General features: G+C 21.5%; 2 protein-coding genes and 1 long non-coding RNA gene across 7 annotated transcripts; 2 read left to right on the forward strand and 1 right to left on the reverse strand.

Moving 5' to 3' along the window:
* The first annotated feature begins 453 nt into the window (after positions 1–453).
* LOC133667466 (uncharacterized) lies at positions 454–3,613 on the forward strand. Its single transcript, XR_009833015.1, has 4 exons — positions 454–608; positions 1,086–1,292; positions 1,806–2,000; positions 2,516–3,613. It is a non-coding gene; the product is annotated as an uncharacterized LOC133667466 (long non-coding RNA).
* A 2,025-nt stretch (positions 3,614–5,638) lies between these two features.
* On the forward strand, positions 5,639–11,700 carry LOC108000274 (uncharacterized). Of its 4 annotated transcripts, none has more exons than XM_017060512.3 (6): positions 5,639–5,782; positions 7,006–7,080; positions 8,066–8,146; positions 8,966–9,093; positions 10,107–10,262; positions 10,373–11,700. In XM_017060512.3, exons 2-6 carry the CDS (start codon positions 7,023–7,025, stop codon positions 10,589–10,591), a joined length of 642 nt encoding a protein of 213 aa, XP_016916001.1. In that variant the 5' UTR covers positions 5,639–5,782; positions 7,006–7,022; the 3' UTR covers positions 10,592–11,700. The 4 variants fall into 4 exon arrangements, with proteins under 4 accessions (XP_016916001.1, XP_016916004.1, XP_016916000.1 ...); XM_017060515.3 differs by having other exon boundaries at positions 5,770–5,856; XM_017060511.3 differs by lacking the exon at positions 5,639–5,782 and adding an exon at positions 5,856–6,366.
* Positions 11,701–12,942: 1,242 nt separating this feature from the next.
* Positions 12,943–19,861, reverse strand: LOC108000291 (uncharacterized). Of its 2 annotated transcripts, none has more exons than XM_028667922.2 (7): positions 19,692–19,861; positions 18,578–18,779; positions 17,599–17,716; positions 17,382–17,536; positions 16,652–16,853; positions 16,165–16,247; positions 12,943–13,352 (listed from the first exon to the last, which is right to left on the reverse strand). In XM_028667922.2, the coding sequence occupies exons 2-7, from the start codon at positions 18,679–18,681 to the stop codon at positions 13,118–13,120; spliced, it is 897 nt and encodes a 298-aa protein (XP_028523723.2). In that variant the 5' UTR covers positions 18,682–18,779; positions 19,692–19,861; the 3' UTR covers positions 12,943–13,117. The 2 variants fall into 2 exon arrangements, with proteins under 2 accessions (XP_028523723.2, XP_061942518.1); XM_062086534.1 differs by lacking the exon at positions 19,692–19,861 and adding an exon at positions 19,536–19,621.
* Between the last annotated feature and the right edge of the window lie 1,895 nt (positions 19,862–21,756).

A 21,756-nucleotide genomic window follows, 5' to 3' on the forward strand; every position in this document is an offset into this window, starting at 1 on the left:
TTAACATTATATCCTTGATCATTAATAGAAGTATAATACATAAAATTACTATTCCTCTCCTGTCTTATAATATATATTAATTAATTACCAATATTACTTCCTAATGAAAATAACATTGACACATTATACAAATAATATTAAGTTAAAATTATTAATTTAGATTTATTTTATTTATTTTATTATTTACTTCAGATTTGGTATTTAAATTTATTCGTTTTCTATTTTTACTTTTATTTATTTTTTTGAATAATTAATTTATTTTTATATTAATTAATTTATTGATATAATTAATTATTAATATTTATATTTTTATTTAGTTATTTTCATCATAATTAAAAATAATATTTTAATTATCTTAACTAAAATCTATAGACTAATTTATAATTATCAACAAAGCATTGACTATGTCAATGTTATCCAATGCTGCCAACATATCTGCAATGTAAAATAGTAAATAATTATAAGTGTTTCCTTTTGATAGTAATTTGAGCAATGGTAGACAAACTATCAATCTTATACTTGACAAAGTACTTCTAGTAATGGAAAATTTATGTCAATATTTAAGAAGCAACTTCAACTTCTTTTGCATCGGAGAAAAAGTTTTTCAAGTATGTTGCTTAATTAAATTAGAACTTGTTTGCACTGATCAAGTTTTATTACGTGTATTTGTTGCTCTACTTCATCTTGCTATTCATTGAATTACAACTATATCAATATGTATACGAGAAAAGGATTTCTAAAAAGAAAAAAGATTCTCATTAAAAGGAGACTTTCTTGACTCTCGATTCCATCCGGATATATTATTAAGCAAATTTTAATAAGTTTCGTTACACTTTTTCTTTGATTAAAAAACAACTTTTACATTAAAAAACTAATTGATAATCGTGTTAATATTAACGAATAAGAAAACGCTTAACTAATAATCATTAAAATTCATCATTATTTCAAATAAAAAAAAAAATAAATGAGATAATTTGAGAAATAAATTATTTTCAAATAATTTATTTATCAAATATTAGATTATTTTAAATAGTAATAAAAAAGAAAGATATTTAACAAATAATAAAACTTTTTTTTTACATTAGAAATACAGATTTCATCAATCGAGAAGTATTTAAAAAGGATAAAAAGAAATAGGTTAGGTATCAGTTAAAAAATACAAAACGTACGCTTACAATTAGACAAAAGAAGAATGGCTTTTGAGAATAAAAATTCTATTCGTAAAAAAAACCATTTCATGGCAAGAAAATATATTTTTATTTTCATTTTAGTTGTAATCAAATAATGAATATGTAAGTATTCAAATAAAATAATAAATATTAAAATAATTTATTTTCAAAATACATTATATTTTTATTATATTAGATTTCAAATATTATTTAAAATAAAATAACATAATAAATTAAAATAAATAAACATAATAAATTAAAAGTAAAATAAAATTTATAAAAATTTATTTAAATGATTATTTAAATAAGAATTTATTTTGATTCAATTATTGACGATTACATGTGTAAATAAATAAATTAATAAATTGATTGCTCATTTATAAATATATTTTATTTAAAAATTAAATACATTTGAATTGTTCCTTTTCATAAATTTTGATATTCAGTATATTTAATGTTATTCAATATTTTAATATTAATTTTATGGCTTTTGTTTTTTTTTATGTGAAAAAATTCGATCAAATTACATCGTAATGTTTTCAAGTAAAAAATTAATTGACTTATCATTCATTATGAATTAATATTGTGATTTGTATTAATTAATTAGTTAATTAATATTATGCATTTATTATTAAGATTATGCATATCGATTTCAAATTCATTATTCTTGAATGAAATATACCGATCTGCTGACAGTTGTGCAACTAGATTGCATAAAATTCAACGATATCGTGAAACATGATACATAAAATGAAAAACTATATATCAATCATATATTTTATTTTGAATTCCATCAGTTAAAAGAAATATCTGAATAAAATTATTTTTCAGGTAAGATTTTAGAACTTATTCGGAAATTTTTATTTTAAATATAATTATTTTATATTATATTAAAATATAATTATTTTAAATTTATTTTTTTATTCCTTTTAAAGTAATTATTTTTATATTATATCTTTTTTTTATTTATTATATCTTTTTATTTATTTTTATTCCAAAGGAAATATGTCAAAATAGAAGATTCTATTTTAAATTATTAAAAATAATTATTTTGTGCAATAGTTAAAAAAAATATTTGCACACTTTTTTATTTATTATAACTTTGATTTTAATTAATTAAATCAAAATCTATTATATCATTTAATAATATTTTCATATATAAATAAAAAAATATATGATTTTTATGATTTTTACTATTTTTACTATGCAAATGAAATGAAGGACATGATAAAAAACGTTTTATTGAAAAATAATATATGCTAATATTTTGTAGCACTAAAAATATTTCAAATGATTACAAAACAAATATATTATTTCAAATAATACTTCAAATAATGTCTTTTCAGGTATGTCCAGATCTGATAATAGGAAAAAAAAAACAAGATCTTGAACTACCATTGAAAATAATAGATTATAAAACGAAATTTCACTTTTGTTGTTCAACCGAGCGAATATATAATTTCCGTCTTTTTCCGCAAGTCCTCAAACGAGAGCGAATTTATATCTCATAAGGTATTTATACGTTTCTATAAAATCTTTTATAAACTATGGTTAATTAAAAAATATTATTTTCATAAAAAAAATATTCTCAAGATGCGTCAAAAAATTATTACTATTTCAAGCGATATGATAATTTCAAGCGATAACTTTTATATAATTTTTGCGATAGAAATACTCAAGGTCTCGTTAAACGGTAAAAAAAAAGAAACTGTAAATTCTTCTAATTATTATTTATCTTTACAGTTATATTCATGTGGAATAAGAATGTGTAAATTTAAAAAAAAAATTGTAGAAAATTATAAAATGGATAACTGAGATACGTCTAAAATTCATGTAGGCGCATTTCCAAACATTCTTTTCTATATTCTTTCGAGACATTGCAATGGATTATTAATTTAGTTATACAATTCGATAAAGAATCATATTACGCAATCAATATAATTATAAAAGTTTTCATTTTATGAATTCAATTAATAAATTGCGTTATTTAAACTAATTAAAAAAATAATTTTGTTTTATATTTATAACATACTGTTTTATATTTTATATTATAAAATTATAAATGTACAAAATGTTAATATTATTTCTGGAATATTTTTGATAAGTTGATTCTAGAGACTAAAAACAGAATACACGGTATACAGAATAACAGAAATAGAAAGATTTCATTATATTTTCGTTCTCCTTCCTTTAATATTTAAATTATTCATTATTTAAATAATCAACTGATTTATTTTTTATTTATTTTTTTTATCAACTTATATGTTTATTTTGGCTTGGTTTTTCAATATATTGAAATTACAATCTGTACACATTAAAATTAATTTTCTTTGTAAGGTAATGTATAAGAATTTCTGCCATTGATTGTATTTATCATTTTGAAATATAAAATATGATTAATATATGAATATTGTGTTAAAAAAAAGTGAGAAAAAAACAGTGTATAATAAAAGAAAAAAATTTCAGCTATATTATGTACAATATTAAAATATTTATATAAGACATTATTTTCATTTTTCTGCAAACTGAAATGCGTTTTTGTAACCATGTTGAAATAAATAGAACATGTTAAAAAACATGAAATGAAAAGATGATATGAAAAAGGTAGGTAATGCAGAAAAAATTTTAAGTGCATTTATCTTTTCAAACCAAAATAATATACATTTTAATATAAATAATATATAAATAATATATGCATGTTATTTATATAAATATTATTTATACAAAGAAAAAATTAAGTTTTATATAATATATTTATGCAAATAATGATTTATTTGCAATTATTTACAATTAGATTATTTTAATACTCTTTTTTATTTCAGAAAATACTGGAGTAACATATTTAAAATATAGAGCTGTGAAGATTATTATTGTTCATTATTTATATATACTATTATGTACTAGATATTCAATTACAAATATCTAAAAATTTAAAGATGATTTTTTAATCCAGAATAAGATTAAAAATAAAAATAAAAAGATTTATATATTTTCAATCTTATTTTTAGTTATTAATAATCAATTATTCATAAAAATAACATTGGACGCGAATATTATATTATATTTTAAATAATTATTATATGCATCTAAAATGAATATTAGTCTTTAAAATTTTCATAAAGTAATTATTGATTAATAAAATTAAATGATATTACAATATCATATTAATATTACACAGTTTGTCTATATTGTCTAATTTTTAATTTCCCTAGTTTTTAATTATTTAAAATTAAATTGCTTATAATTTAACAAATAAGCAATATTTTTGTATATTAATTTTTATGTTAGTTTCAGTACCTAAAATTGATCTTCTAAAATTAAAATCTCAACAATTTATATATTTTAATGTCAAATCATTTAAATATTATTTTAAAATAAATATTAAAATAATTTAAATTATAAAATATTTATATAATATTCATATAACTTGAAAATATCTATCTATAATATATTAAAGTCATTATTATTATATATGAAAGATTATTTAGATCAATAGATTAATATTAGATTAATCTAATATTAAGATTAATCTATTTCCGAATAATATACCAAAAAAATAAATAAAAAATAGAATACTTCTTATGTTTGAATTAAATAGAAAAAATATTTCATTTACATTGAATCCAAATATAAAAATAGTAAAGATATAATCAAAGTTTCATTTAAAGAAGAATTAAAAATGCTGGATTAATTTAAAAGAAAGAACAAATTTTAACTTTAATTTTTTGTTAATTATTTACTTTTTCTACGGACACTTTGTATTTAAGGAAATCAAAGTTAATCTTAAATGTTTTTTATATAATAAACTATAACTAGTTTTTTATATAATATGATAAGCAAATATATATATATGTCCAAATATTCTTTGAAAATTCTTTCACGAAATTTTAATATTTTCAATATACATATATTTATAAAATTATAATGTGTAAAATACAGATGCATATTAAATAAAATTTTCTATATAAAATAAAAATATAATTTATGTTCTACATAATTCTATAATAATATTTATTTATAAAATTATTTTAGTCTTCTAATATTTGTTCTTATTTTTAATTTTTTTTCTTCTTTAATGTAAAATAATATGAATACATTGTTTTTTGAAATTCCATTAAAAGGATTTTAAATGACAATATAATATAATATGTATAGCTAATGTCGCACAGTTTGCTTATCTACAGGCAAATGTTTTTAATCCGGAATTAAATTGCTTATAACTTAATAAACAAATTTTAATCGATATTTTCGTATAAAATTTCGATCTTTAGAATCGAAATCTTCCAAAGATCTTTCGTGAATATATTATTCGTATAAATCATGTTTTTGTTTCCGATTCTATATATATTAAAATACAATATTTATTACTATTCAAATATCATTAAATGGAGGGGAGGATAACAAGGAAACGTAGAGAGAGTTCATCCTCGATCTATTGAGTCTCTTTGACCTCGATCCCCAATCCGACATCTCCTTTCACTCGAACACTTTTTTTGAGAGCTCTTTCTCGCACCGACTGTCGAGAAACGCGATTGCATTCGATCGCGCGTGCGACGTGCCATAGCTCGGCTCAAAGTCCCGTTACCTGCCAGACGTTTAGATTTCACTTTCATGTAAGTATCAAGAGTCACAGATGTACGTCTAGTTGGTGAACATTTTCGCGCTCGTCGAGATCGATTGAGAATCAGTGAGTCGAGATCTTGCATCTTCGGAACGTTTGGATCGTTATTCGATAATTTTCTTTCCTATATTGATTTTCATTATGTGATAGTGTGTTCGGAAAAAGATATTAAATATTTTAATTTCATTAATTTTTTAATTAATATTGCCTTTGGAATTTCTACGAAAAATTTCAAACATATGATTTCGTTTGAATCTTAAAAAAGAAAAGATTACCATCAGTGTTATTTTAATGTTGATAAAAAAAGTTCACGAAACCAATTACAGATGGCCCTCAAACAACGCGAAGTTAAAGATATTAATTTTCGGCATAAGTTGAGAATCAATGTAAAATTGTATATTCATTGTATAATTTTCTTATAATAAAATAAGTATAAAAAAATGAATTAGAAAATTAGTTTAAGCAAATAGATTGATTAAACAAAGTGTGAGAAAAAGAAAATGTATTATCGTGCATATATGTGTTAAATATAATTTATAATTTATAAACATTGTGAAATTTGTTAGGAAAAAATCTGTGAGTAACTAAATCTGCATTATTAAAATTCACATTGTTTGTGGGCCAATATAATAATTTCTTCTCAAATTTAATCAATTCGAGATTAATTATTAAAATTTTTAATCGTATCAGTTATTGAAGTTTTTTTAAATTTGGCAATTCGAATTCACTTCTGTTTTATTGATATTTTTTAATCCATAGGCAACAAAAAAAAAATGTACTGAGTGAAAATAAGTGACAAGTGAAAGAAAAATGAAAGAAATAAGAATTTAGATTTACGATATCGTTTCATTTATCGATTTTAAATTAATTTATTTATTTTATATATATTTATATATATTTTAATTTATTAGTATCTTTTTTTATCAGTAAAATTACAAAAATATGATTTCATAAAAAAAATTAAAATTACGTTTGAATGCAAATAAAAATCTCGAATTGCCGAATTGCATATAATATTAATTATTACAATTAATTAATTTCAAGAGTGTTGTGGAAATAATAGATTACGGCGATTAAAATAATTACTATCATTTATAATGTTATAATTTATTTTATTTCTAAATAAGATTTAAGAAATCATGATCGATAATTGAGGATTTTAATCAAAAGTGAAAGATTTACAGAATGAAAATCGTGCAATTTCCATGTGTGTAGGTCTATTTGATGAAAAAATGTCGAACATGACAAGCGTATTAGTGAAATTGTGTATCCTGATGCTTCTTTATGAATGTAAGTGATGATTATACATTACATATATTCCGTCCTTCGCCTATTTTCAACAGAAAGTAAAAAAACTGCTTCGCATAAATTATTGATCATAATCTGTAGAAAAAAATATCTATAAATATTTATAAAAAAGTACAAAAATAACAGAGTATATTTGCAATAAATATTTAAATATGTCAATATGCCTCATAGATTTTAATTAAATTTTTTTTAAATACTTTGTTTAGCACATAATTAGAAAAATAAAAAAACTTTGGAAATTGGATATTGATAGAAAATTTTTACAAAGAAATTTTCTATATTATTATTACATTCAATTATTAGCTTAGAAAATAATATTTTACTTAATTCGAACTCTTAACTTATAAAAGTGACAATTAAATGGGAATATAGATATTTTGAGAAATTTATATTTATTTTTATAATTAACGGTTTCTTTTAGAAAAGAAAGTTTTACTGGTAAGAAAAGATAGAAAAAGCATTTCTGAATAAGATAGAAAACAGCATTAATGTTTTTTTTTTTTGAAGTGTATCTTGACTTTCTAAAATCATGTGTGTGCCTTAAAAAATTGAAGTTTTATTTTCAATTAGAGAAAGGAGATAATTTCGCAACAAACAGCAAAAATTATGACAATTAACTAGGCATATCTCATTCATATCCTATTTAAAAAAATTATAAATACATATTAAATTAAATACATAAGTTTCAATATAATTAAAAGAATATAAATTTCAAATTCGATCTATCTTTTCAGTTTTGTACCATAAATTTTTAAAAGAAAGACAAATAAAAATTAATAAAAAAGATTTGTTCCAAAATAATTATTATGAAGTTATTAATAATGATTATCATATAAAGATTGATAATGTGGTAAAAATCTTGAAAAATAAGATTAAATAATAAATAATAATAATATTAACATAATAACATAATAATAGACATAAATAATAGACATAGTAATAGAAACATTATTATTAATTGTTTCAGATGCAACATGTTTTGTTATCCCGGAAGAGTTGCCAACGATACTTTCGTTGATATATTCCAACATTCCACCAATCAAGAAAGGTAACGAGATTAAATTACAACTTGCTTATGTCTAGCTATTCTCAAATACAAATGAAAATAAAACATTCTCAGGCATGATTTGCATTGAGAACGTTTTATCGTCGTCACGCGAATACATACCACTTTCACTGACCAGTCGTGTTTCGCGTTTTCAAGCTTATCTCTAGTATACTCTCTTTAGATTTTATTAAAAGTATTTTATTTATTTCTAAAATATTCAAGAAAACTGAATTTCTATTTTCTCTGTACTTATTAAGAAAAACAAATTAGATTATTTCTACAAATAATATTTAGAATCTTCTTTTACTAAAAAGATAAAAAACATAGAAATATTGAAAATTAAAATATTGAAGTATTGAAAATATTTGAAAATATTCAAATATTTCAATATAGTTTGAAATATTAAAATAAAAAAGTGAATGAAAATTTTAATTAAAGAGAATAATATACATGTATATACACAGTATTGATATAATATTGTGATACATAGTTGATTGTAGATACCAAACATACCAAATATAGATGTTTATTAAAATTTATTTATTAAATTATAATCAATTTAAAATTATATTATATGAAGTGAGAGAGAAATACAACGATTTCATTTTATTTAATGTGAATTTATTGCTTATAATTTAAATAAATAAGATTTAATTAATATTTTGTATATTGATTTTTATTTTAACATCTAGAATCGATTTTCTAAAATCGAATTCAAATACGAATATAAATATTAACATACTGTACATGATTGCAGATAAATACAAATTGTAAACATTTAATTAAAATTAATTAAAATTGTTTTATTTATGCAAACAGGTACCGATTCGAGAATAGGCATTGGTTTCCGGCTTGGCGAGCATGCAGATTTTCAAATGTTATTTGAATTAGGACCACAAACGGAAACTGAACCCATTGGTAATACAGATACTAAAAGACGTCGAGATGTGAGTATTTTTTCAACAAATAATCGGTAATTATCGATAATTGTGTATAATTAATTCTCATCCATTAATTCTTCATTTTCGCAACTTAATGTGTTCCTCATCTGTCAAATTGACATAATGTCAAAAACATCAATGAAATGAAAATCAACGTTCATCAATTTTCGCTAACAATACATTTTAATATCATTAAAATTGGTAAGGTGTTCTTTTTTATTCATACGTATTCATAGAATGGCTCATGAAAATATTTGAACATTTTTTTAATAATATTTTAATGAATCATTTTTTATTTTTAATGAAATTTTGTATATGTAAAACAATTCTTTTAATTCTTTTAATATAAATATTGTTTAACAAAAATGAAATTAACGTTCAAAGAGCTTTTTTTCCATTTTTTAAAACTCTGCATAATTCTACAATAGTGACTTAGGATAAAATTTTAAATTATATTATGTTTAAATTCAATTTTCTATTATTTTAGTTCAAAAAATAAAATTTTATTCAAAATGTAGAAAGATAATAGAACTTTGAAGGTTTATTTTAACCGTTCAAAAAATTTTTTTCATATATTTGCATTTATTATATTCTCATTAAAATCAAAATTTTTTTTGAGTGAATTTTTCTATAAGATAGTATTTTTATGAGCCACCGTATATTACGTAACTAAGAAACTTTTGTTATTTTTTTTATGATAAAAAATATAATAAATAATATAATATAAAATATAAAATAAAATAAAAAATTCTGCATTATGAAAACAATATTATTTTATAAATAATTAGTAAAATTTAAAATTGGATAGATATTTATAATAGAAATATTTGGAATTATATATTTTTGTGCATATTTATTACATTTAATTTTTAGATTTTTCTTTTCCATTGCAAAAAATGTAACAAAATTTTCTTGATTACTTCATAATTACTTTATTTGATTAATTTTTAATAAATTAAATAATTACTTTATTTTTAAATATATAATTCATTTGTTATAATTTTAATATCTTCATACAGGCGATGCTCAGCGCAGCAGTGAAAGGAGATCTAGGTCCATTAGCTCAAGCGGTGGCTAAATATCAATTAGAACGTAAATTGCGGAAAGAATTGGAAAAATTAGATATGATGGAGAAGAAATTAAAAGTGGTTACGTCGGAAAATGATAATAAGAAAGTAAATTCAAATAATTCTTTTTCCTCCCTTATTCTTGACAAGATATATTCTTGAAAATTGAAAAAAAATCAAAAGCAAAATATAATAATTGTATTTCCTGTTTCTTTTAGACTGCAGGCAATGAATGGTTAACTAAGTGGAGCAAAGAAATGACAAAATCAACCGAGGATCAAGCATCTATGGAACATATTTCAAGCGAAAAGAACAAATCATTTGTAGAAACTCAAAGAATAGGACGTCCTCCAGAATTGAATAGCAATAAAAGTACTATTTCTGATTTAAAGAAATTATATAAATCCCAAAGTGCCATAGAAGAAAAAGAAAACTGAAGAATTTATTTATAATATGTTAGGAAATATATTTTTTTAGATATTTGTATTTAATAAAAATTATGAATAAGTATACGTATACGTATAATGAAAGTAAATAATGAAAAGCATAAATTAATTATCATTACTTTTATAAAGGAAACAGTTGCCAATTAACATGTTAATTCATAAAAATTTTCTTCTCACACATAAGAAAGGAATACAAGTATTGGATTTTTGTTTTATGCAAAAATATATGAATATAATGAATAATAATTATAATAATTTATAATTCATTTTATAATTATTTCTTTGAGAAAGTATATTACTATAATTATTTTTAATAATCAAAATATTACTATTATAATTTTCAATTAAAAATTTTAATAATGAAACATTTGACTTCTAATAAGAGACAAAATCAATTTTATTCAATAATAAAATTGTGTTCATTCTTATTTATTTAATATGCTTTACATATACATATATCTTGTAAGAACATAATAATAGAAAATAGTACTATTAATGATGAGATTAATATTCTTTTAAAATCTTTAAACACATTCTATTTTTTTCTTTTAAAAAAATTTTAAAATAATAAAATTAATTATGCATTATGCTATTTGTCCTAAATTTTAATTTTTTTTTAAAAATAAAATAGTAAAAAAATATGAAAAAGAATCAACATTTTGATATTTCGATTTTACTATGAAAATAGATTTTGTAGCTTTGCGAACATGAAATTTATGCATATAGAAAAAATGATTCTAAATATTTCTTATATCGAGGAAGTATCAAGTAATTATTTAACAGCAGCATAAATAATAATAAAAAATAAATATAATAAAAAGAATGAATTATAAAGAATACTAAATAAATAATTTTGAAAATTTATTGCATAATTGCTATACATTTTTATATGATGATTAATATTTTGAATATAAAAATATATTATTAATATTAATTTAACAAAATATTTTGATAATGAAATGAAATTACTTTTAAAAAATTTGTTAAAACTATTATAAATAATGTTATATGCTAAGTAATAGAACATTGAGAATTCTATTGCTAAAATATCATTTGAACTTCATTGTATAATTAAATTAAAAAATAATATAAAATATTAATTTTCGTATTGCTTTTCTTTAATCCGAGTATTATAGAATACATTATTTTTAATATTTTAAATTTTTAATACATGAGAATTTCGTTAACTATTTATTTATTTTATATTTGATAATTCATATAATTTCTACGATAGTCATAGTAAGTCATAAAAAAACATAAAAACATTATGAATTTTTATGTTATCGATGTTTAGAATATATAATATAAAGTTTTATAAAATATTGGATTTATTGAGTTACTATCGATGATTATATATAAAAAAGTTTAAACAAGAGATGATAGTTAAAGAACATTATCAAATTCTTTTCTGTTGATAATAATGTGTGACAAGTGTGATCATAAAAGATAGCGCCACAGGTTAAATACTAAAAAAAATTAATTTATAAAAAATTAATTTTACATGTAAATATATTTTATATGCACATATCTACAGTGATCCCTAAATTCCTAAGAAAAAGCATTACAATTGCAAAAGCATATTCTGTGTTGAATTAATATTTATTGTCGATCTCCAATATTTTGTTATAAGATTTTTTGGTCATAAAGATTTCTATATTATCGACTTAATAATAAGCAATAGATATAAAATAAAAAACAATATTATTCAACACAAGAATCACAGATACAAATATATTTAATCTGTGTCAATGATTCTTGATCTCTATTTTGATATATAAAACTTTCTCTATCATCATAAAATTTTCTTCTATTAAGCAACCGAAATTAAACTAAAGAACAAGAAAGTGGAAATCTATACTGTTAATTAAATCGATATCTTGGAAATTATTTTTGAAATAAAAGTCTTGTGATCAATGTAATATTGCAAAATATCTGAAATAAACAGGTAAGAATCAAAATGAAAGGATATGTAAAAATAAAATTTAATATAAAAAATCGTTTATAATATGATGTTAATTACATACAATAAAGAACATATGAATCAAAAATTGATAAAGTCACGCATACATAGTTCTAATTTTATCACGCAGCATCAATCAAACATGAAAAACAAAATTATGCAAATAATCTATGAAAAAAAATTTAATTTAAATATTTAAATATTCAAATTGTTTCAATTTTTTAAAATTATTTTTAAAATTATTTTAAAGATTTGTTTTTGATTAATCGATGGTAATATTTCAACAGTCGATAATATAGAAAATATAAATATATGTATTATCATATGTACTATTATATATATTAGAAAAATAATTCTTTTTTTCATAAATATTTTTCTTGTAATGTGTATACATATTGTACGATTAAATAGTGATTAAAATAATAAAAAATAATTATTTAACGAAATTAAAACTTAGTTTGTCCTTAAAAATTTTTTTTTTATATATACAAATTTATGATTTTTCATTTTCAATAAAAGATTTTGATATTATAAAAGACTTTTATATAAAGTCACCATTACCGTTTTATTTCTTTCGTATAACCTGTCTGATCTTTTGCGGATCTCGAAGTCTTCTCACGAGGAGTAGATTGATGAGAGCAACAATGTGCTGTTTTCTCCGAACAGCAACTTTTCGATTTTGGTTTCTGCTTACTTTTCCCATTTATTCGCCGAATAATTTCTTCAATAAATCTTTGATCTTTCTCATTTAATTCAGCTGCCAAAATGTTCCTTTGACATCCCTCTTGTCCCCTGTAATTACAAGTCAAACAGTCCTTTTATAAAAGAAATATTGATGTCTCTTCCAAGAAATAAAATACTCCGAAAGGCTGCATTAATCGATGTTCATATTTAATCCATTAATTTTCTTCGCTAAATTTTCATTAATATGCTAAAATATTTAAAATTTTTTTATAATAATAAATTATAACGATAATAACAGATGTAATATATAAGAACAAATATATATTTAAAAAAGTTTAATATCTTGCATAAGTTAATATTCAGAATAATTAAAAAATAATTTTCATTCTCAGAGCACTTTTCAGAGAAACCACTTTTAAGAAATATTTTCGAAAAGTAATTTTGAAGAATTTTGTTGAAGAACGTTTTTATATAAGAGAAGAAATTAAAAGAAAAGATTAAATACCGATCATAAATATTTGGATAGATAAGATTCTTTTGTATGAATCAATAATATTAATTAACAAATAGATTATAAATTGTAGATTCTTATTTTAATTTTATTTTAATTTTATTCATAATTTATATTTATTTGATTTCATTTTCTTCGTTAACAAACTTTATGCAACTTGGTGAAAAAATTGATTTGTATTTTTGATATAATATAAATATTTAGTGCAAGGATAAATATCAAATCATATTTTTCATTTGTAAAATTGATTATAAGATGTGAACGAATATTTAATATCAATACAATTCTGTATAAGATTTTCAACATAACATACAATTTATAATTTAACAATTTATAACTTATCACTTAATTAATATCATTGATTAGGAAATTATATAACAAAATATATAATATATAACAAAAAGACTCTTTTATCTATGATACAAATTCAATAGAAATTTTATACTTATCATTAATACCAAAATTATTATCTTATAATACAGATTTAAATATAGATATACATATCTACATATACAGAATCATATATTATATATATGTATAGTTATGTTTCTATTTGAATAAAAAAATATTAATTTAATTTAAAACTACTTATACTATTTATAATTCTAATTTTATAATTGGAAAACCAAAAATTGTAACAATCAATTTAACTTGTTTGATAATTCTAATTAATTTATTTTTAAAGAACAGATAAATATCGAATTAGATAAATATAGAATTAACTTTTTTTTTAACTACAAAAAAAAACTTTTTTTTTAACTACAAAAAATGAAAAAATGAAATAATTGATTTTTCAACTTCAACAACAAATAAGTTAATAAATAAATAAAAATTTAAATAGAAATTTATTTTTATCGAAAAACTAATTTTGATAACAAAATGAATCGTGCAATATTTATAGTAACAAATATTGAATTTTTAAACGAACATATCAAAAAATGTAATTCCAGTCAATAATACATGTACTATATATATATATATATATATAGTATATATAATATATATATATAAAAATATATATAAGGCAACAAACTTATTTTAATAAAAATTAAAAAAAAATAATAAAAAAAGAATTATAAAATAAATCGTAAAAAAATCATTTATTCCTTGTGTTGATATCAGACATTAATTTACTTACATATAAGTTGATAATAATAGTTTATTTTTTTTTTATAATATTATAAATTTAACTGTTTTTTAAAATAATTAATTTACTATATTACAATAATTTTTCTTTCTTTTAATTGTTTCTCTTTCATTCTGCAAAATATATAGATAACTTATGATTATTTTTTTAACTTATTTTAATTTTTCATTATTTATTTATTTATTTATTTATTTATTTTAATTTTTCATTAACCAATTAAATAATTTTCAACATTACCCAATTTTACCATTTGAAATTTATAATCAGACATATTAAAATTTAATTTAACATCATGGTTTTTAAGATATTATTGTAAAAGATTTTTTTTGGAAGAAGAAATAACAAAAAAATATTACACGTAATGACAAAATTTCTAAAACCAATTCTAATGTAACCAATTGAATTTAAAATAAAAATTTCATTTATACACAATAATATATATCGCAACTTTTCTACATAAATTATAAAAATGATGATAAAGAAAAATAAATTAAACTATTTATTACGTTAATTAACTAGGTATATTACTATTACTTACTGTAAATTATTGTATTATATTTATAAAAATTGTATTATTTATTACGTACGACACGAAATTAATTATTAAGAAATTAATGTTTTAATTTTCGGACCACGTTATATAGCTATATACATATATCGTAATTTTTGAAATTCACAGAAATTATCATAAAAATAAATAAATAATTAAATTACAATTGTATTTCTCATGCAAGATTTGGCCACAAGCATTAAGGAATTATTGTTTTAAAATTACGCTATACGTATAGAAAATTACTATTGCACGTAGGAAGAGACAAGCGAAGGGAAATCTTCGGCTGTCTGGCGCAAAGAGAAAAGCTCGCTCTTCTCGTTACGAAGAAGTGACATTCTCGACGGTACATTCCGGAGAACGTTTCGCTAATGAAACGACTAAAATGCGGAGAGTGTAACCCGCTTTAACCGATAAGGATTATACTATACTATGTTGTATTCTCCGATAAAAAGTGAGAATGACTCTATGTGCGATTTTTTTTTTACTCGCTTTTTCTTGTTCACACTCTGTTTATTATTCTAATGAATATTTCTGTTGATTTATATTTCGTTTCTTCTTTATTTTTTTTATCTTATTGCATCACGTTATTTCAAGAAATTAATTGTCAGAAATTCTCGACATTAGAGGAAATTGAAGTTGTAATTGAAGTTTAACGAGCATAAAATTGTGTCTACTCTCGATATAAGAGAAATAAAGTGATATTGTTCACCTTTGGTAATTGTACAGTTTCGCAATTAATTTGTTCAGGTACAAGTTGTCCTTTTGTAATGACTTCAATTCCGATTCCTTCTCCTGAAATTGAATTAAACATGATTGATTATTTCGAATTATTAATCGTATATACAATGTTTTTGTGTTATATAAAAATTTTAAATTTTTGGTTAATTTATTTATCACATGAATATGAATAATATAATATGAATAAATATTGCTTTTGGAATTAATCATAGAAAATATAGGACTATTTGACGCCATGATCATTAATTATATTTTATATATATATTCAATAAACTTATATTTATACTTATTTATCTACTTTTTTTATTATTTTTAAAATTATTTATTATTATGTTCGATTTTATTTCAATCAGAAAAATTTTATCAATAATGGAATTTTTATGAAGAAAGAAATAAAAATTAAATAAATTATAACGTATAAATCACGATGTGCATTTAATGAATCTTAACACCATTACCAATAATGTATTTGTCGCGACTTTGAGTTCCTCGTTGCGCGTTTCTGAAAGATGACGAGCCGTGATCGTCTCTGTAGTTAGTCTTGTCAACTGTTGCCTATAATTATGCTCTCGTTCCATCGCCTTATCCCATGCTTCCTCTCGTGCGATTATGGTATCTCGAAGAGTTTGCATATCCTTTTCCAATACTTCTAATTCTGATCTATTGTAATTATATCATTTTAAAAATGTGAACACTTGAATAATGATTATCAGTGAAACAGTACTGGCATTATGGCATTAATATACTTAGATATATGTACTTAGATATTTATTTACTTATCTTTTCATACAATTCTTTAATTATTTTATTATTTTCTCACTTTTCAAATATTCGAATTATTATATTTTTCTATAAGCATATAAATATATTTTGTTAATTTTTGATATTAAAATTATGCTTGAAATTAATCGACTGCTATATATATTATTAAAATTGCAAATATATATTTAAAAATTAAAAATATTGAGAATTGCACAATTTCTCTTGGTAATTATTTTTTATTAATAATACTATATTCAAAATAAAAAATTACTCAATTCAAAGTAACTCTCGAAATATATTTCCACTATATGAACATTATTTAAAACTAATTGTTCCATCTTTTCTTTGATATATTTGGAATTGTTTGAACAAATGCACTATTGAATACAAAAGGAAAATTCACGATATAAAAAATAACGTATTTACTTTGTAATTGTGACAGTAGGAGGTTGTTTCTCACAACTTTCCAATTTCCTTTGACAACCCATGCATACTGCCCAGACTTGCACTCCACGATCAGCCTTATGTATGATATTCGTAGTTGATGTTTCGGTATTTCTACCCATTGACATTTGTTTTTTCTGAAAGATCATACTGAAATGTAATTTCTAGAAGAAATCAAACCGCTTTTAGACATTCGTACTCCATCTTCTGCTTCTTTCTTCATCTCCTCGATCTTCGATCTTTCAAAATCGAGCTCCTCTCGAAGCAATGTCAGCCTCTTCTCTAATCTTTTTATCTCATTCCGTTCTTCTTTCAATCTAACAAAAGAAGAATAGTTAGGATCCTAGATTATTCAACGCTATTTTCTCTCGGCTCTCGGAAAGAAAATATTGGTATTTAATAATAAAATAAGCTTAGAATCAGAATGAAATTTAAAGATGCTACATTGCATAAGATTTGAAGATGAAATAATGATAATCAAGATGATAATCATGATTCGTCATCTTCTTTTTTGTGTAGATTTTAAAATATGAATAAAGAGATTTCATTATTAATAAAAAATTGTTAATCAGGTTTTTAAATTGCGTTCCTATTCAAAGATTTAATAATGTTGTTTTAATATATTTCCTTCAAGATTATTTCATGTAAAATTAATCATTTCTTAACCTCAAATTAACCTTATTTATTCATAACTACGAATGTTTACACATTTATAAGAGACGTAAAAAAATTTATAAGACATAATATGCAAAAATATATAAAATATCTAAAATAAAATATTCATTACGAAAATAGAGAACGAATTAAATATTTATTTAACTTCCGCTTTTTTAATTGTAATGCATAAACATCCAAAATCATAACTTAATAAATAAACTTTAATCGATATTTGTATTAATTTTTACATTTGTTTTGATCTTTAGACTCGGTTTTCATTCCATAATTGTATTAATATCCTATATAATAAAATTAATGATGAAAATCTCTCGAAGAATAGAAAAAATTTATAGTCAATGATGCAAATAATGACGAAGCAGAAGAGAACGTATTTTTATATTTTTCGATTTTTTTCTTTCTTTCTTTTTTTTTTTTTTTTTTCAACTGATTCGTGTATTCAGATGCAAACCAGAAGAATATTGATTAAGATTTGTCCATTGTCCGTGTATTAATATACTCACTGAGCCGTGAGAGCTTTGTTCTCGGTGATAAGATTTTGATTACGCGTCTGCATCACAATATTGCTGTCCTCGAGGAATTTCATTTTCGTTTGTATCTTCTCCATCACGGTTGCGTCCCCATGTTTTGTTGTCTCCTGCTTATAGGTTGGTACAGTCCTTCCTGCTTGTAATCGAGTATCTCCATAAGATGGTTCAGCTCTTCCTAACAAAATAAATGAAAATTTTTCATATTTTTATATTTAAAAAATTTTCAAATAGAATCGTGTATAACATGATACTGCTACAAAGTGTTAGAGAAGAAATTATATCTTTTTCTTGAGGTTATGTTAGTTATTATTTATCATCATTAAATTATTTTTCGCATAATTAATTATAATATGGATCATTATAATTTTATTATAGATAGTTTGTTGTCAAAAGCAGTGTGCTCGAAAAAGCATTTCAAAAATTATGTTCTAAAAATTGTTGAAACTTCATAAGAATCTACGTTTGAACTTCGATAATCAAATTACCCGAAACATCATCATTAATATATACGATTAGAAAAAAATTTTTCAATAATATTGTTAAACATTACAAAAGATATGTATAATTTAATAGAAATCTATGATTTTTTTGAGGTTAATGTTTAAACTCCAAACGTTAATGAATTCTATAATATATATTATGATTAATGAGATTCATTTACAATAAAAATTTTCAATTAAGAATTTCGTTAAAATAAAATATATCCATAACTTAATAAAAACTAACGTTTGTATATATTTTGAGATACAAAAAGTAGATTTCAAAAATTAATGGACTCTGTACATCACGATGAAAAAATTTCAATTAAAATTGACATAAATCAAAAAAAATTTTTATTAATTACATCAAAAGCAGGATATATGAAAAAATATTTTAATTACTATGATATATCACATAAATAATCGATAATGGGAATATAAGCAATACATACAGTAGTTGACATCGGGATATTTAAAGCGTCAAACGGATTATTCTTTCCACAAATGAATACATGCTCGCGCATTTCTAGTATTCTTATATCGCCACCCACAAAGAGAGGCGCTTGCATCGTGAATTTTTTTTGAGAAAACTTTATTAACTATTTTACCTGATGTCGGTGTTTCCTTGAATCCTTCGTGATTTCCTTGAAACTCTAACTCTCTCCATCCTGTGGTGCAATAACCTGAGATTGCAAATTGCAAAAATGAAATACAAAATAATTAATTTAAGTGTATTTTTCATATTAATAATAATTTTATTATTTTGAATGTGACAAAATTAAGCGAGCAAGTTGATTATCGAAGGTAAATATATTATATATATATATATTCAAAATATATTTATAAAGTATTCTTTCAATATTATATCATAACTATTAATTTTTTTCGAAATATGATTAAATTTGTTCATAATATTATACAAATAAAATCAATATTAATTTTAAAATAAAAATAACAAATGAAAAATATATTTGTATAAAAATTATATAAAAATTTTATCATAATTATAGTATGCATGTCTGCTTGAGAAATTTTCGAGAAGAAAAATCCATTTATAAAAAATAATTCTTAAAAATTTTACTACTGTTAACTCTTTCGAGAATTTTAAATTTATTACAATTTTTTCTTCTAAACAAGATAATAATTCCATTTTGAAAATTCAGATTCAATTTTAACCTATTTATTGTACTTTGTGCGATTGTAATATTTTTCAAATTTGCCAAAATCATTATAAAATTCGTCTCGAAAGAGTTAAATTATTAATCAAAGATTTTTTTTTTTCATTCAAACATAGTTAATCGATGCTTACGTAATGAATTGGCTGCCTCGGACACGAAGTCACGATACGTACCATTTCTATAATTGTCGGATCGCGGTGTATATTGCGGAGGTAAATTGTAACGATTACTGTATTGGCTATCGAAGTAACTTCTCTCCTTCGATGGGTTTGATTGCTGATAGTGTACGCAAGACATGTTGCTGAGAGATTCTCGGCGATTGTACTATTGTCGATAAATAAAGGGGTGCCAGAGGATGTTTGAAATTGGATCAGCAGGTCCACTACGACCTGGATCACAAGAAATGATGATTTCTTTTTTTCCTATTTTGCTTTTACATAATATCGTGAATAATATTTTTTAAAAAGTAGAATGAAAAGAAATGTTTCACGAACGAAAGACAACGATCCTGATACTCTGAAATTTTCCCTGATTGCCTCGAGTAATCGCTAGTTGCTCGTTATTTGTTTGATGTTATAACAGTGAGGAGTTAGCTTGTGATATGAGCATTATTTTGTGTAAATACAGTTAATCTGCAAAAATATTCGAAATTTGATTTGAAATGATAAAATAATATGAGATTATATTTTTGTAAAAATATTTAAATAAGAAATTTATCGTAAAATAATTGAAAATAATATAAATAATTTAAGATACCAATATTTAAAAAAAAAAAGTATTGGTTTTGATCTCTTCTTAGTTCTATAACACATCGATTTTAATCTTTTCATGTTTGTGGATGTGCAATGTTCGTGCTATTACGCAGTAGATGATGCGTAAGATTCTATATCTTCGTTCGAATAAAAATTTTAAAGAAAAGATAAATTCTCCTTTTTATTGAAATACTTTGTGAGACTATATTTTATCGAATATTTGTTGATAACTTTATGTAATTTTTTTATGATATAAGCAAAATGAAAGCGGATGAAAATTTATAAAAGTGTATCTTCTTCGAAAAGATTTGTCAGTCATATAATGATGTTGAAGGTATTACGTCTTGTTTTACTTTGAGCTGATGTTACCTGGAAACATGAGATTCTTGAAAATTTTTCGTTTTCTCTTTTTCTTTTTTTTTCATTTAAAATTAATTTAAAATTAATCTTTTATATCAATTTATTGACGTTCTTGAAATTTTAATTAAATTGCGTAATTGTCAATTTCAGGAATTCGTGAAATTATTTATAATTTATAATATGAAATAATAATATTGGATGTGAATTTGAAGCTTGAAGTTATGCAAGTTGAATATTTATATATAACTATATATAAAATTGAATATTTGTGTTATTAATATAAATTGTTTTATCAATTGGTTTTCATGAATATTTTATTTATGATAAGATTATATAAGATATTTGTCGAATCAAATTTCGATTATTCTTACAAGAAAAGAATC

This window comes from Apis cerana, linkage group LG16, assembly GCF_029169275.1.
Source record: "Apis cerana isolate GH-2021 linkage group LG16, AcerK_1.0, whole genome shotgun sequence".
Lineage (NCBI taxonomy): Eukaryota > Metazoa > Arthropoda > Insecta > Hymenoptera > Apidae > Apis > Apis cerana.